Genomic DNA, 14,966 nt, shown 5'->3' on the forward strand with positions numbered 1-14,966 from the left:
AATGTCACTGTTAGCAGAGTCTAACAGTCTCCAGTCTCCAGTTTTTTTAGTTCCCATTTTCCTGTTGATTTATAAAAATCCATTTTCCAACATGAAACTCTAAATGCAATTAATTGTAAATACTAGCCTGTTGCTCTGATCACAATATGCAGATAATTCAGTCTTAAAAATCTTGTGATCTTGCGACGGTAAAAATATATAATAAAGTTGCCGCACATTAATTAAACTGTTAATATGAATTTCTTCACTTTAGATTGCTTTTATGGGTTTAAAAAGATGATAGGGTGGGGTGAATGGCCGCGTTACACCACTGTAACACACAAGAGAACAAAGTTTGACTTCCAATACTGTCCGAAAACTTTCCTTCTATGCTGTCAGTCATGGATGATTAGGAGTAGCCTATGCATAAAAAATACTTTGTTAGGCTTAGATATTCATGAGAACAGGGTTGGGGATAAAACATGCATTTTGGCTATCTAATACACATTTTCTTGTGATACAGAAATATAGTATTCAAGCTAAGAGCACAGGGCCGTATCATTTGAAGCAGCGAAGAATACTATCGTTTATTTTTACGGCGGAGCTACTGAAGTTTCTTTCCCCGAGTCTTGAAGGAGATAACACGGGTCTCCAGTGGGTCATTGAAGGGGTCACCACGAGTATTGGGGGCTTTCATTTGAGCCATATCGCCATCTGCTGGCGTAAAGGATGACATGACCGATTGCTGTAGGGCCTCTAATCCACACCGATATTTAATGTAGGGTTCCGATAGTGCTTCTCCAAAATTTGCCATTCATATGCAAAATATGTCATCGTGGCATCAAATCAAACTTTCAGTCACAAATTAAGTGGTTTCTCAAATACCATTTTATTTTTTAACCATCCATGTTAGAATTTATGTTATTACATACAAGTTCCATCATACTGCTATACAAAATTAATCAAGTCAGGTATGACACTCGTCAAGTGGCCAGTACAAAACGTTCTGAATAATGGCCTACCTTGCTCCAACTGTAAAATTAAGTTAGAGAAAAACAACAAAAAAAGTAAATATAATTACAGAGCATATTAAAGTCAAAATGAAGAAAAGTACAACTGTTTGTAAGACAAATGAGAATCTGAAAAAGTAGAAATAAAAAATAAAAACCAACAAAACAAAAAAAAATAATTCACAGCAAATTGTCACCTGATAAAAAAAGGTTACCAGTTCTGATCTGGATCTTGGTCAATCTGACAAATGGCAAACCATCTCTGCTTCCTCCAAACGAGCAACTAAACAGATCTGTATATCTACATTAGCACCGATTGGTTTTGTTGTTTAATCGTCATCAAATCTTTCCTCCTTTAGTGGACACATGCTCAAGTTTGAGACAAGTGTTGAAGTACACACAGGGAAATTATTGATATATTTTAAGAAATTCCACATGTGCAATAGAAACTAAAAGGAAAAAAAGAGATAAATAGATCAAACTGCTCGTGGCATGCAGCAGCACTCGCACATTTGCTTTTCAGGGCACTGACAGTGACTAATGCTTCATTTGTCTCCCTCAGTATTAAAGGCTAAATCAAGTTATAACAGATTCAGAAATATGTTGACAGAGAGATAAAGTTAAGACAAAAAGGAAAATATTCTGTTCATGACGGAGGTCTTCAATGCTGAACCTGTCACACTGACATAGCTCATTGTCCCAGTGCACATATGCTAGTTAATAACCATTTGTGGTGTCTATTCATCGTTCAGTTCCCATATTCTGGAGGAAAAAGAAAAGGACCTAAAATACTACATTGTCAATTTTTTCGAAAACTGAAAAATTCATCTATACAAGCAGCTATATATGTTTGCTGCTCATCCTGATTGGCGTTAGTGGTTTAAGTCTCAGTCAGAGCACTGACAACCAACTGCTGTCACAACAGTGATGATTTCATCATAAAAAGATACACCTAGAAAGATTGGATACAGGTACATAAGGGAGATCTGTCCCTACAGAATGCAGAGTTACTACACACATTATTTTACTTGATATATTCAGACCAAAAGGCAGAAACAACACTGTCAAAAGTCGGCTTAATAATTGTCACTACCATTAATCTATTCATTTTCTAAACCAATTCGGGGTCGCGGGGGGTGAGCTGCAGCCTATACTAGCTGTCGTTGGGCGAGAGCTGAGGTACAACCCCTTTACTTTTCATTTCCAAAATGGGTCAGAGAGTTTACCCACAGTGCCCAGCATTTCCTGAAGTCTGAGTTCAGTCACAGCATGACGATACTGATGGTACAGCAACAATTCATCAGATCAAACTCAGAGTGTTTAAGTGTTAGTGTAAAAACTTAGGAACTAAGCCACTATTTACTGGGCAACATACAGCCTCAACCTTTCAGTCAGCTGCAGACTGAGCCCATCATATTCTGATAGGATTTAAGATCAAAATATACCACAAATAAAACTAAACAGAGGAGGTGGAGGCTTAACAGAACTAATAGGAGTTTTTTTTCTAGATGTTATTTGTAAAAGTACACTTGTTTGTGTGCGCAAGTCTCTGCAATATTAAACATTTGGCAACACTGGCACAGCTAAGTATCATGTCAGTATGTCTTATACAGTTTTTCAGTAATAATTTGACAACTGACAAGTGTGTAATATCATGTGTTATTTGGAGAAGAAAATTTTTTTTTTTTTTAAAAATGGTATGAATGACCTGACCTGGTTTACACAAAGGTTGTTTCCCAGAGCCAACTGCAGGTCTTTTTGAGCTGTGGACCATGTTCTTCTCAAAAGGCAACAAAAGAAAAAAAGGATACACATTCATCCACACCCATAACATAATGTGCAATGTTCAACGTGATAGAAAAAAAAATAAAGTTATGGGTACTTCTAAAGTTCACAGCTGTGAGATGTGGAGCAGACAGCACAGGAGTGCACGGGGCCAATTATAGGAAGTCGGCTACCACAAAGTCAGCTATAAAAGACATTGATTCTCCCTCCATTACTTAATTGGGAAGAAAAAAAAAAACAAAGAAAAAGTTGTAACCCATGTCCATCATTCAGTCTCTCCCAGAGACCAATGTTTTATTCTCTTCTTTCCTCTCCACCTTCAGTTTCTGGTGCTCTACAAGTTGACCAGTTCATGTGCAACAAACTGCTTGAGTCTCTCCAGGTACTGTCCGTAAAGCTCCACATCGTTGTGTCCGGCCCCTTCCACCCAGAGGGGCTCCACGGGGCGCTGGCAGCGTTCATACAGCGCCAGGCCGTGAGAGAAGTCAATGACCTCGTCCTCCGTACCATGGATCACAAGGACGGGTGAAGTCACCTTGGAAATCTTGTCAATGCTTTGGAGTGAAAAGGAAAAAAAAAAAAACAGAAATTAGACTCAGTTTCTTTGAAGTAATGAATAAGAAAGAAAAACAGTAGAGCTAAACTCCTGATTGACCACCAGAGAGAGCTGTTGAACACATTTCCTCCTACTCCTTAAAAGAAAAACACCAAAGTCACATTTATGGGGTTGTGTGTCTTTTTCTTGATGTAAATTTTTGAATGCATGTGTATTCGTACGCTACAAGGAAGGTCGTGTGCCATTCTGTGGCTGTCATGCATTTGCCTGGTTTTCCAACATGCCATGTGTCTGTACAGTGCACTCACTTTGGAAAGGCGTCAAAGCAGTAGGTCTTCTTGGTGTCAGGGAAAGCCACTCTCATGCCAGAGGTGAGTGGGGAGTGGAGGATGACTGCAGCGCTCTCGTAGCGAGACGCCAGGTCCACAGAGGGCACAGTGCCAATGCTCTGACCGTACACAATCACGTTCTCTGGGCGGATGCCGTAGCTATAGAGAGACAAATAATAATGAAACACTGTGCTTTGGTTCATAACAAACTTGATATTTACACCACTAGTTGCCCCCCCCCCAAAAAATAAAAAAATTAAAATCTCCCCGACATGTTGTTCCATAAGCAAATACACGCCTGTGCTGACATACTCCATGATAACCTGAAATGTCATACCACTTGACTGCTGATAGAGCAACACAAAACAAGTCTAAGGTATCAAACAGAGAGTAACAAGATCTGACTGAGAATTTGCACAGACAGACGCACACAAAAATGCAATCATAGTTAATCTGGACTCGCCAACATGATTTTATTCTTCTTCTCCTGTGTGCACTGTTGTCTTGTGACTGAGCACAGTGGGCAAAACAAGCGGAAAGAGAGCAAAAGAGACACTGGTACTGGACTGAGTATAAGGGATAAATGGGGGGGGGGGGGGGGGGGGGGCATTCCATAGCTGATTATAACTAACATGACCCACTCCAGCAAGTAAGTCAGCTGACAACCTGAAACCAAGCTCGAGAACACTGCATCACTGTCTCCACTGCTGCATGGATGAGTTACAAAATAAACTGTCTGACAAAACCTCAACTCTGACATTTAACTTAGAAACGCTGACATTAAAGGCTTAACAATACAGCCACTACCACTGCAGCAAAGTATTATTATAACAACCTTTGCAAGAGCACAAACTGCAGTAATATATATGTTGCTATAAAGGGCAAACGACTGAAGTGCAGTGAAAATGTACACAGTCAGTCAGTCTGGCTTGCAGACAGTCATTAGTAGAAATACAGAAACCGTTTATCATCTACGTGTCAGCTGGTCTTCACAGAGTATAAATAGTGGTGAAAATACTGGCACAGCATTGGAAAGAATTACTGCAGACTGATGGGTGCTAAAGAACCGTTAACACTCAGAGGTGAGCCAGCTGGAGCGCACACAGTTCATGCAATGAAGGCCCGTGTCAAATATACAACAGAATGCACTGTGGCTGCTTAAAGAAGGACACTGAAGAAGAGCCCAAGACTTCTCACAACCTCAATAAAAGTGATGCTACGCAGTGTTCAACTTTTCAAAGTCGTCTTTATCAGCTTTTCTTCATTTGCAAGTGAATACCATCATGTTCCTACTGGGCATGGTGCAATTTGCTGTAAATAAAGAATACACCTTAGTCCAGTCGCATTTATGGAAAGAGCGTCTGAACCCCAAAAGCCTCAAGGAGCTCAGAACTCTGGTAATGAGCAGCTTAAAAATAAAACTCAATGTTTGCAGGGATGTCCTCAATTGAAAGAAATTGGCTGGATGAATGTCCGTCCTCGGGGAGGAAATAAAAAGAAAACTTGATCATGATAAAAACTGACTCTTTCTGACATAAGCTCAAGCAACAACCGCGACAGTAGTAGGTAACTGAGAGCAAGTGGCTTTCAGTAAAAATCTAGTCCACTTTTTTTTGTTCAAAGTGAAACAGTGAAATCTCTGAAAAGACAACAGGTAGAGGTCAACCTGAGAGAGGACTGCCATAGTGTTGATTTAAGAAAATATATCAAATATTGACGTTATATACCAGGAGAGGTTCAGGGAAAGGAGGCCTTTTGGTAGCTGAAGTTCCTCAAACATAAATGACAACTGAAGGATTAAACATTGACATTTCTGCAGGATACTTGAAATAAACTTCCTAACTGAGCCGTTTGCTACTAAGATGAACTGTTCACTTCAGAGGCAAAAGATTTACACTTTGTGCTTTTATAAATCCTTTTTACTTGTAGAGTTCAACTAGAACTTTATGTTTTTACAACATCTGTAGTCAGCAATGTCACCATATCAGACCACCAAAAAAAAGACACCCTTTGTATGACATAATGTAGAGTTTATGCAGTATCAATGAGCAACCTGAAACCATGATATACCAACTGAAATTATGGGCATTAAAGGAGGCAGGGCTGTTCCCAAGTCCTCTTTGTTTACATCTTCACCCTTAACAACCAACATCATAATCATGAGCAGAGCAGCAAACAGGAATGTCTCACTCAAGGACACACCCAGTCATACAAGTCTGGTTTATATTGCCTGTGGGGATTCTCCACTGACTAAATGCATTCCTTAGTCCCCAATTCAACCCGAACTGCGGCCTTAGCCTCACCCTTACCCCAACTATGACCCAATTCTAACTCGAAAACCAAGTCTTATCTTCAAAAGTCACTGTATACCTGTGGGTATCCTGCTGTCTTATTCATAGGAAGTCCCAGTGTCAGTGTGGAGTCATCACATCACACTCACATGCACACAATGAATGACACAAGACTCAAACTTGGACCTTTTACCCAAAACAACTGCCATCTTGTATTTTGCTCACATTTGGTGGGAAGACCATACAATCACTGAGCAGAGTCAGAGATGCCCTTGTGTTTAGCCTACTTTTTACTCCATTGCAGCCTTCATTTGATAGAATTTTGTTGGCCATAGGCAGTCATGCTCCCTGGTTGAAACCCTCCCCCAAACTGTCATCAATTTAGTCTCCTGACACAAATCCAATCCATTATGCATCGCATTCTCCCTCATTTCCCTGTTCTCACTCCGTCTCGAGTGGCCACCTCTTGCTTCCTAAAGACCAAAGATATGCTCAATACCTTAACAAACCTCTGAGACCAATACATAGTTTCCATATCCTGAACATATGAGGAGCAGTTTAACAGATTAGTGTACCAACTGCAGTACAGCAGGAGGGATTCCTCACTAAAATGTTCAATGATCCGTTATGCTTAGAACCTTTTAACTCGTGTCCTTCCACTAAAAATGTGCCTTCTGTTTGTTCTTGGCAGTATATACTGGTGTCATTTGTGTGGATAGGAGCTCTCTCTTACACATAAAACATAAATATTCGGATGAGAGAAAACAAATAAGGATTAGATGATGCAGTGTTATTATAAAGTACTGCTTGTCTCACTCTGTAGTCAGTCAGGTGAGTGATTACACTTCCCCCAGATGGCACAACTTAGACCGTACAGCCTTCCTTTACAAGCTTCATCAGCCAAGCTGCCATAGATATTTCAGGTTAGAAAAGTAAACAATTTGAATGCTGGAATGACTCCTGAATGTCTGAGAAGATCAAATGCATTTTGATTTGGATCAATAAAATAATTAACCAGGAAGTGAGTTTTTATTGGCCACAGTGTGGGAAGGAGTCAGTCTAAAAGCTCACTGCAAATCGGTTGCTAGGCTACTGCTCGTTATTAGACTGGCAGGCTTGACTGCTGGCCTGCCCTCATCTCAGAGGGAGAAGAAAATTATACTGTGCCATTTTGCATCGGGACACAGAGAGTTAAAGATACCCTTTTTTGACAGGAAGTTCAAGGAAGTGTACTTTCATCAACTTGGTCCTGAAGCAACAACCCAGAGATTAAACCTGCTGACTCACACAATGAGTTCGTCAGCCGACACACTCCCTGCTCCGATTAAGGGAGTGCCTTATGTTCTAATGTTGAACTTCAGGAGGCGGTATTGTTGTCCTTGGGTGTGCAGTTGTGCTTAAATTGTCAGCAAACTGACAGGTGGCCGCTTCTGTCACGTTGCTGTAGAGGAAAGTGAAAACGCAGCCAAGAGCCGTGTGTCACCCACCTGAAAAAAGATCAGGTGGCACAGAAAGGCAAGACAAGAGCCGAAGTATAGTCAGGGTGTTCAGAAAGTGAAATAATCAGGGTTAAAAATAAAAAATAGATCAAGCAAAGAATGAAAGAGAGACATGTTGATGTTGCACATCTGATCCAACATCAGAGACTAACACGAGGGGTGTGGGCAGCCAACTAATGCGAGACCATGCAGAGAGGCCGTTTGATGTAGTAAACATAATCTAGCCGATTCCTGTTCAGTGGGGTAAAAAGGCTGCTGTACCCTCTTTCAATGACAGGCCTCAAACAATCAGACAGAGAATTGAGTCAAAAAGACAAGCTGTACAATACCAAAGACACTTTCTACACGAAGCTTTTACACCAAAGTGTTTCCTACACATAAAAGCCGACACGCACAAGGCCTGAGTATAGTACCAAAAAAATAATAATAATCCTAATTTTCTGTTAATACATCCCTGTTTTATGATAATTACTCATTTACACATGTATAAGCCTTTAGGTCCAACATTTCAAATCTAGTAATTAAGCCTGACTGGCAAAAGAAAATGCTTCAAAGAAAAAAAACAAAACAAAAAGGAGCCCATTTACTCTGTGCCCATTTCAGCCAAGCTGATGGAATGAGGGCATTTGGAAAAATAAGAAGGGGAACACCAACACAAAAAGTTCAGTGTGTGGAAACAAAAACTTCATGCTTACAGTTGCAACACTGGAACTTAATCTTATGTAAGACAGCAGGTCGATCACAGAAAGAACTCTAAAAAAGATAGATGCATTGATTACAGCATCCCAGTTAACAATTCATTTAATCGTTCATTTAAACAAAAATAATAATAACATACGCAAAATGGAAAGTTAACCAGCGGTCCTTTTAAGGGCTATGTTCTTAAAGTAAAAATAGAAACCATTTCCTGTTGGCTCTGCTAAAAATTAATAGTTTTTTCTCAGAGCCTGGCACTACCAACAGCATAGGACATAAGATGACTAACTAGTGAGCAATAATCCTGTCCTTTTTCCAACGCTGTGATGTGTACATTTCAGGAAGTCCCAAAATTAACAAGGTATTCCCATCATGCAAAAGTGGCATGTCTGCTTGGAACCGAGACACTCCATATCAGTAGAGACTCAAAAATAAATTGTCAAGGAAAGTTGGCATTTACACCCTGCCTCCGTGATATTAAAAGCAATCTGTATTTGGATTATGTAATATACATGCTGCTGCAAGGGATAAAAGTACACAGAATAAACTGATCAGAATAACCAGACAACACTTGGATATTGTCAGACCTGAGCAGTGAAATATGTACACAAGAATGACTTTTTTCTGTAAAATATTAAAGAAATTAAAAATACTGTAATATTTTACTATGATCAAACTACGGGGGGCTACATTGCCTTTAATGTAGATGAAAATATCCTACATCTCTTCATCTTGACATACAGAAACTTTTTCTCTCAGGGTTTTTGAACAAAAGGCTAAATCCCTGAATTAACTCTGTACGTCATAACCTGTTGCTAAACACTGGTGTGTTCTGTGCTGAGACACTACACAGAAATAAAAAGCACTCAGTCATCTAACCTCATCTTTCCTGAGAGAGCCAGAGGTAACTCAGTCCAACACCACTGCTAACCATGGGACTACAAGCATGGGACACACTGGAAGCAAGCTGTGGCTTTTTGAATACCAGCTTATTTCCTTGTTCCTGGAAGTCTCATATGATCTTGAAGATGTTGCCTCTGAAAATATAATCCAACACATGTGATACAGTATTTAAGCTCTGTATTTGATCTGCTGCCACTGGCACACTGTGTTTTTGTAAGAATTATCACAACCCTATCAGGTTCAAAATCACCAGCGGGCAAACAGCCTTTTTATCTGATCAAAGTGTAAAAGTTCAGCAGGTCCAGACAAAGGGGTGTAAGGCAATCACAGAGCTGTTATTCAGCTTATCAAAACATCAGCTGTACTTTCAAATAATATCACTAGTGAAAACCTGACTGGTTGAATTGCAAATGGTCTTTAATGAGATTATCGTGCATCTCAGCAGCTCGTGAGGACAGAGCCAGAGCTTTGCACTGCGCAGGCAGACTGTAATTTTATAATCTTACATGAAGAGAGCAGGTAACCGAAAGGCGCTCCAGATTAGGATTTCTGTTATGAGAAATGAGACCCTTTCTCATAACTTTTGGTCATTTGTGTATGACAGAGGGGAATATCTTTGCTCCGAGTGAGCAATATTTAAAGCATATGTCAGAAGTGTCAGAACTGTTTAGAAAGAGGGAGAATCATTATCAACAAAGATAACAAAACTGGGGGGTTGGTTGTAAACACTGCAGCCATGTATGTTTAATTATCAAGCTATAAACTTCAGAAGGGGAAAAAATAAAAAAAACTCTGAAGCAATTGAATGAGATCGTTTCAATACTCACATGCGCGTAGGCGAGCCTGACCACCGGAAAAGCAGGTTATTCAGTTATAACAGTGGCCTATTCTATGCAGAACCTTCAGAATTGATTTGCCTGTTTAACTTGCCAGCTTCCTCATGTTTAGCTCTTCATTTACAGCCCAGTCATAGTCTGGGAAAGCGAGAGACTCACAGCACAAATGAGTAGCTAATAAAAGGGAGTCTCTATTGCAGGTGACAGCATTATTATCATTTATAAATCTCTGCTATGCCAACACCCTTTCTTACTATATTAAAAAGAAAAACAAGGTTGACAGCGACACAAGAGAAGCCCCAACCTGCCTTAAAAAAAAAAATTTTAAAAAGAAACTTTTTCCTGAATTAATGCTCTCAATCTTTTATCTATCGTTTACCATGAAACACTAAGTCTGTAAATGCAGAGACGCCTACAGGATGAAAAGTTATTTTCCCCATTGGTTCAATTAAAAAGAAAAAAAAAAGAAAAGAAATCAAGTAATCTATCACTGACTCACACCCACAGAGTTTATTCTGTACATCTGGCTCCATCGGGTGAGTGGATGTGTGCCTCCACGCTCACTGAAAATGCGCCGTTCTTGTAGGCAAAGATTGAGCTGCAGCCACAGTCAATTTTCAGCTGATCTAGCCACCGTTTCCAAATATCAGAAATAGTGAAAGATAATCAATCGGTCACAATTTTTCCTTAACCATCCGAAGGGGTAAAAAGAATAAAATAAACGAAGAGGCAGCATGACATGGATGCCGTCACAAAGCACAAAAGAAGGAGATGACGTGAGGGCCAATAAGACAAAAAGCACATGTGGGTTGGAAGGAAGTAAGCAAGCGACGGGAGGTTAAATAAACAGATGAATATAGTTTGCGTGCAGAAAAGTCTCATCTCAGGGAAGTGATGATGCTGAGTGAGGCACCCAAATCAGCATGAGAGCATGTAGTGTCATTCCTGTCTCTGCCCAACAAAAAGGTTCCAGCTCTACATTTTCAAACAACCTTTACATACTTTTAAATACTTGCTGAAGGGAATTTGTATCAGATTCAGTCTTTTCTTAAAAAAAAAAAGAAATCCATTTTAAAGCTACAAAAATAATATGTATTACATCATAAATTCCACATAAATTCATCAGATTGTGTTCTAAGAATTTAAAGGACCTGTTTGACACATCAATGTGCAAAATGTGGCATTTTCATTCTGAAGCCATCTTTAAAAAGGCAAGAGATACTGTACCAGTCATCATGCAACGCTGGAATCGTACAGCCAGTTCTTTGTACTGTCAAACCACAGAGAGACTAAAGGTTCTTGCTCATTTTATTTCTAGTCAGATTAGGCTAAATAACAGCAAGTAAAACAGTCTACTCATAGCTTTCTAGGCAAATAGATGTAGCAGAGCACCCACTCACACCCACAGAGTAGGCCAGCAGAATATCACAGAAACTACACTCATCATCACTCACAATAACTTCTTGTCATCCCAGCTAAACCATTCCTTATCTCCACCTATGATCCCATCTGACTCATTTCAATAATTCTTCCTCCAGCCAGATCATTCGTACTGAATGATCTGGCTTTTCTTTTCTTCTTTCCTTTTCATCTCCTCACTCTCCATTTACACCTCATGCCCCCTGAGGCTTTTTTCCTTGTGTATCAGTGATCCCATTCAACTACATTTGTATCATCACAAAACAGAAAGATTTATTTTGTTACAATTCAAAAGGAGTATTTCTCCCTTGCAATGCAAAATAGACAAAATCTAAACAAAAAGTTGCCTTCACGAGAACTCATTCCTTATTGTTTTCAAAGCTGACAGTCTACTTACCGACTTACAATATGAAGAATAAAATAATTATTATAGGAAATACCAACCTAGATTTAGAATAATGGGAAACTGTATATTTTTTGCAAAGTGAGTTTATACACTTGTGTTATGTCATTTCCCCTTACAACCCCAATTTGGGATGTTATAATTTACTGCATTGAAATTTGAAATCAATCATTTCAAGAGTTCATCCACTTGGGGAAATCTTATTTACTCCTTACAAGTACACAAGGCTTCAGTGTTTATAAAGCCGCATCGATATCACCATTTATGGTTATGGATTCAATATCCTTATAGATGGCTTCACTATGAATCAGGTGTGCGTGCCTGACACATGGAGGAAATACTGGAAGGCTTACGCTTTTCAGGGTCTTTGGCCTATTCTAACAACACAGCATTCTAGCTTACTAAACTACTTTATCCTTCCTCCCATGTAAAGGGTTCTTTCCACTTCCTGTCCATGCATTTTCATCCCTCCTTACCGTGATCGGAGTGCCTGCCAGGCAGCATCCACATCTGCATACAGGTTCTTCTCCGAGGGCTTCCCAGAACTGGCCCCGTAACCCGAGTAGTCGTAGGAGAAGACGTTGCAGTTGATACGTGAACCGAGGCCAATGTAGAAGCTGCTCATCTGGCCCAAGTCCACGGCGTTCCCGTGGGAGAATAACAGAGTGTAGCGGGCATTGGGCGAGCAGCGAACAAACATGCAGGCAATGCGGCTCCCTCTTGACGTGCGTGTCATGAAACACTCTATGGCGTCCTTCTCGCGGGCCGAATATTGCCAGTCAGCTCGCTCGGAGAGGTGAAGGGTCCATCTGCTGCCACTCTCATCGCACATGAGGCTGTAGGTCGGCTCTGGGGGCAGGAAGGCCAGCTTAGAGGCAATCTTGCTGGGGCACGGTGGACAGCAGAAGAGGCAACATAGCTCGCTGAGCGATAAGTGGTTCATCCTTAAAACACTGACGGGAAGAGCAAAAAGCGGTTCAAATTAATACAAACACCACTTAAGCACAGTAAATATGCGACTCGTCTTTGAAAACATACGACGACAAATAATCTGAGCTTCCTCAAACTGACACTTTTCCCCCGCTGAATAATCACAAGGAAAACAACATGCCACAGAGCTTTTGAATGCTTCCCTCTCTCGTGTAAACAGTCGCCTTTGTTAAGTAGAAAAGCAGGAGTTTTCTCCTGTTGGCTATAGGCTGTTGTCCCTTTTTCAAAAAATACACCATCAGTTCCCTTCTCTAAAATGTATGGCTCTGTTCAAGCAGTACTCTGAAACAGATATAGCTCTGACCCTGAGGGAGTGCTTGCTCTGCGTCTGCCTCAAGGCTGCACAATCACTCAAATAGATTTCAACTATGAGGCTTTTTGTTTCCCCCTGCACCTGTACCTTCACCTAAGGCCACCTCCTGGATATTCCAGCTGCTTTTAAATTGCACGAGCCATAACCAGAGATGTCGGCAGAGCCGGTTTTGTGGGACAACCTAACTGAGGACTTCGGCAATTTGTAATGAGACTCCTTTTAAGCACACATGCCTTTTGAAGAGGAAGAAATGTCTCATAAATGCCAGGTCATGGCGATATGTTGTAGAGAGTATGTTTAGTAAAATGTGTAAGAAGTACAACTGGACAATATCTGTTAGAGAAAGTTTCAAATTCTCTTTTCAATAGTTAAACCTTTTAAAGCCTTGTCAAGGTTTATGGTACCACAGGTTTTCAAACCCTGCTGCGGAGTCTTGATAAGACTTTACAGTCGTTTAAAGCTTAGCATTAGTAACTGTTTACAACTGGAAAATAAACTCTAAAGATTAAAACTCTCTTGCAGCGTACATCAGCTTCCATTAACTTCAAAGTCAGGGTGCCCTGGCCTGTCTCCCACTCCTTTCATTGTTAACTCTAAAGGTTTTGCAGATCCGCCAACAGAAAAGCATATGACTAGTATAATTAAGAACAAGCACGTACCTTGGCAATGCCTGGCAGCCATGACATTCTCAGGGCTCAACCAACCCCTTTGTTAGGAGGCTACTTTCACACAAATATTCTCCTAGAGGCCTTGAGTAAATAGACAGCTGGTGTAGGTCCTTAAAAATTCTCCATACACCTTGTAATTGTCCTGGTACGGTTTTAAATTGGCTGCTGTTGTTGTTGGACCTTCCACAGCCTTAGTTTCACACAGGTGTTTAAGCTCTGCCTAATTGCCTGCTGAAGCACCTCGTACAAACAACTGGCTGTAAGGGGTGAGTGGCTTTAACGCCACTCAGACTGGATGATGCCACTTCAGCATCTCCTTAATGCTGAGACATCCAATAGGAGCCCCTCGGAGCATAATTCCATACTACCGTATTCCTCTAAAGACTCAATAGGCTCGCAGACATGAAGACAGACCAGAGCCCCGCAGCGGTTTACTGTAAAATGGAGGTGGATGTAACAATGTGTTCAGCGACATTACAGTGACTCTTCAATGAGGTGATTTACACCGTCTATACACAGAAACAGATACACTGAACACTGGCACAAGAGTGTGTTCATTATCAAAACTAAGTAAAGAAATAATATCCACATTACCTGGACGGATGCTGCTTTTATTTTATTTTTTTAAAAGAAGGTGACAGTGGTGGCCAACGTCACCGTACTCTGGTGTTATCTTTGCACCAAACTTATCTTCTTCTCGACGCCAGGAGATTGTCACGGCTATACTTGGTCCCAGATTATCCTCTGTTGTTTCCTGTTAGTAAGAAATGTCACGTTGCGTGTGTATATCCCTTTTGGCACCGCAGCTCTGAAATACTATTAGCTTTCCGCTTCGTTCTCTAGTCCAAACAACCTCTTGAACTGGCGTTTCCTTTTTTCTTCCCCTCGTCTTTCTCAGCATATGGTCCTGAATGATAACGACGCAGATTAGATCACAACATTGAAGACAATAAGGCCCTTCGGCAACATGAGTATAGACAATAAAGGTATAAAATTATTTAAATTCTTGTAAACGCGTCCTAATGGTTTTCCTCAAACACTTCGCGGTAGTATCACCCTCTTCCGAAACATCTCTGCTTTCGTTCTGGTTATCACTTGGCTTGTTATCTTGGCTCCTGAGGAGGGTGAGGCGTTGGCTGACGGCTGGACGAACCAATTGCGAGGAGCTTAATAGAAATGTATGGGTCGGCCTTCGCGACAGTGCAGAGTAGCAGCGTGATATTTTCAGTGACATCTAGTACGGCCAATCAGAGATTACTATTCAAAGCAACGGTCCAATCAGCGTCGAT

General features: G+C 40.7%; 1 protein-coding gene across 1 annotated transcript; it reads right to left on the reverse strand.

Moving 5' to 3' along the window:
• Window positions 1–849: 849 nt before the first annotated feature.
• On the reverse strand, window positions 850–14,803 carry abhd17b (abhydrolase domain containing 17B, depalmitoylase). Its single transcript, XM_072388173.1, has 4 exons — window positions 14,272–14,803; window positions 12,183–12,659; window positions 3,639–3,818; window positions 850–3,328 (listed from the first exon to the last, which is right to left on the reverse strand). The coding sequence occupies exons 2-4, from the start codon at window positions 12,647–12,649 to the stop codon at window positions 3,109–3,111; spliced, it is 867 nt and encodes a 288-aa protein (XP_072244274.1). The 5' UTR covers window positions 12,650–12,659; window positions 14,272–14,803; the 3' UTR covers window positions 850–3,108.
• Between the last annotated feature and the right edge of the window lie 163 nt (window positions 14,804–14,966).

Source organism: Leuresthes tenuis, unplaced genomic scaffold, assembly GCF_036924035.1.
Source record: "Leuresthes tenuis unplaced genomic scaffold, fLeuTen1.0.hap1 SCAF_6, whole genome shotgun sequence".
Classification (NCBI taxonomy): Eukaryota; Metazoa; Chordata; class Actinopteri; order Atheriniformes; family Atherinopsidae; genus Leuresthes; species Leuresthes tenuis.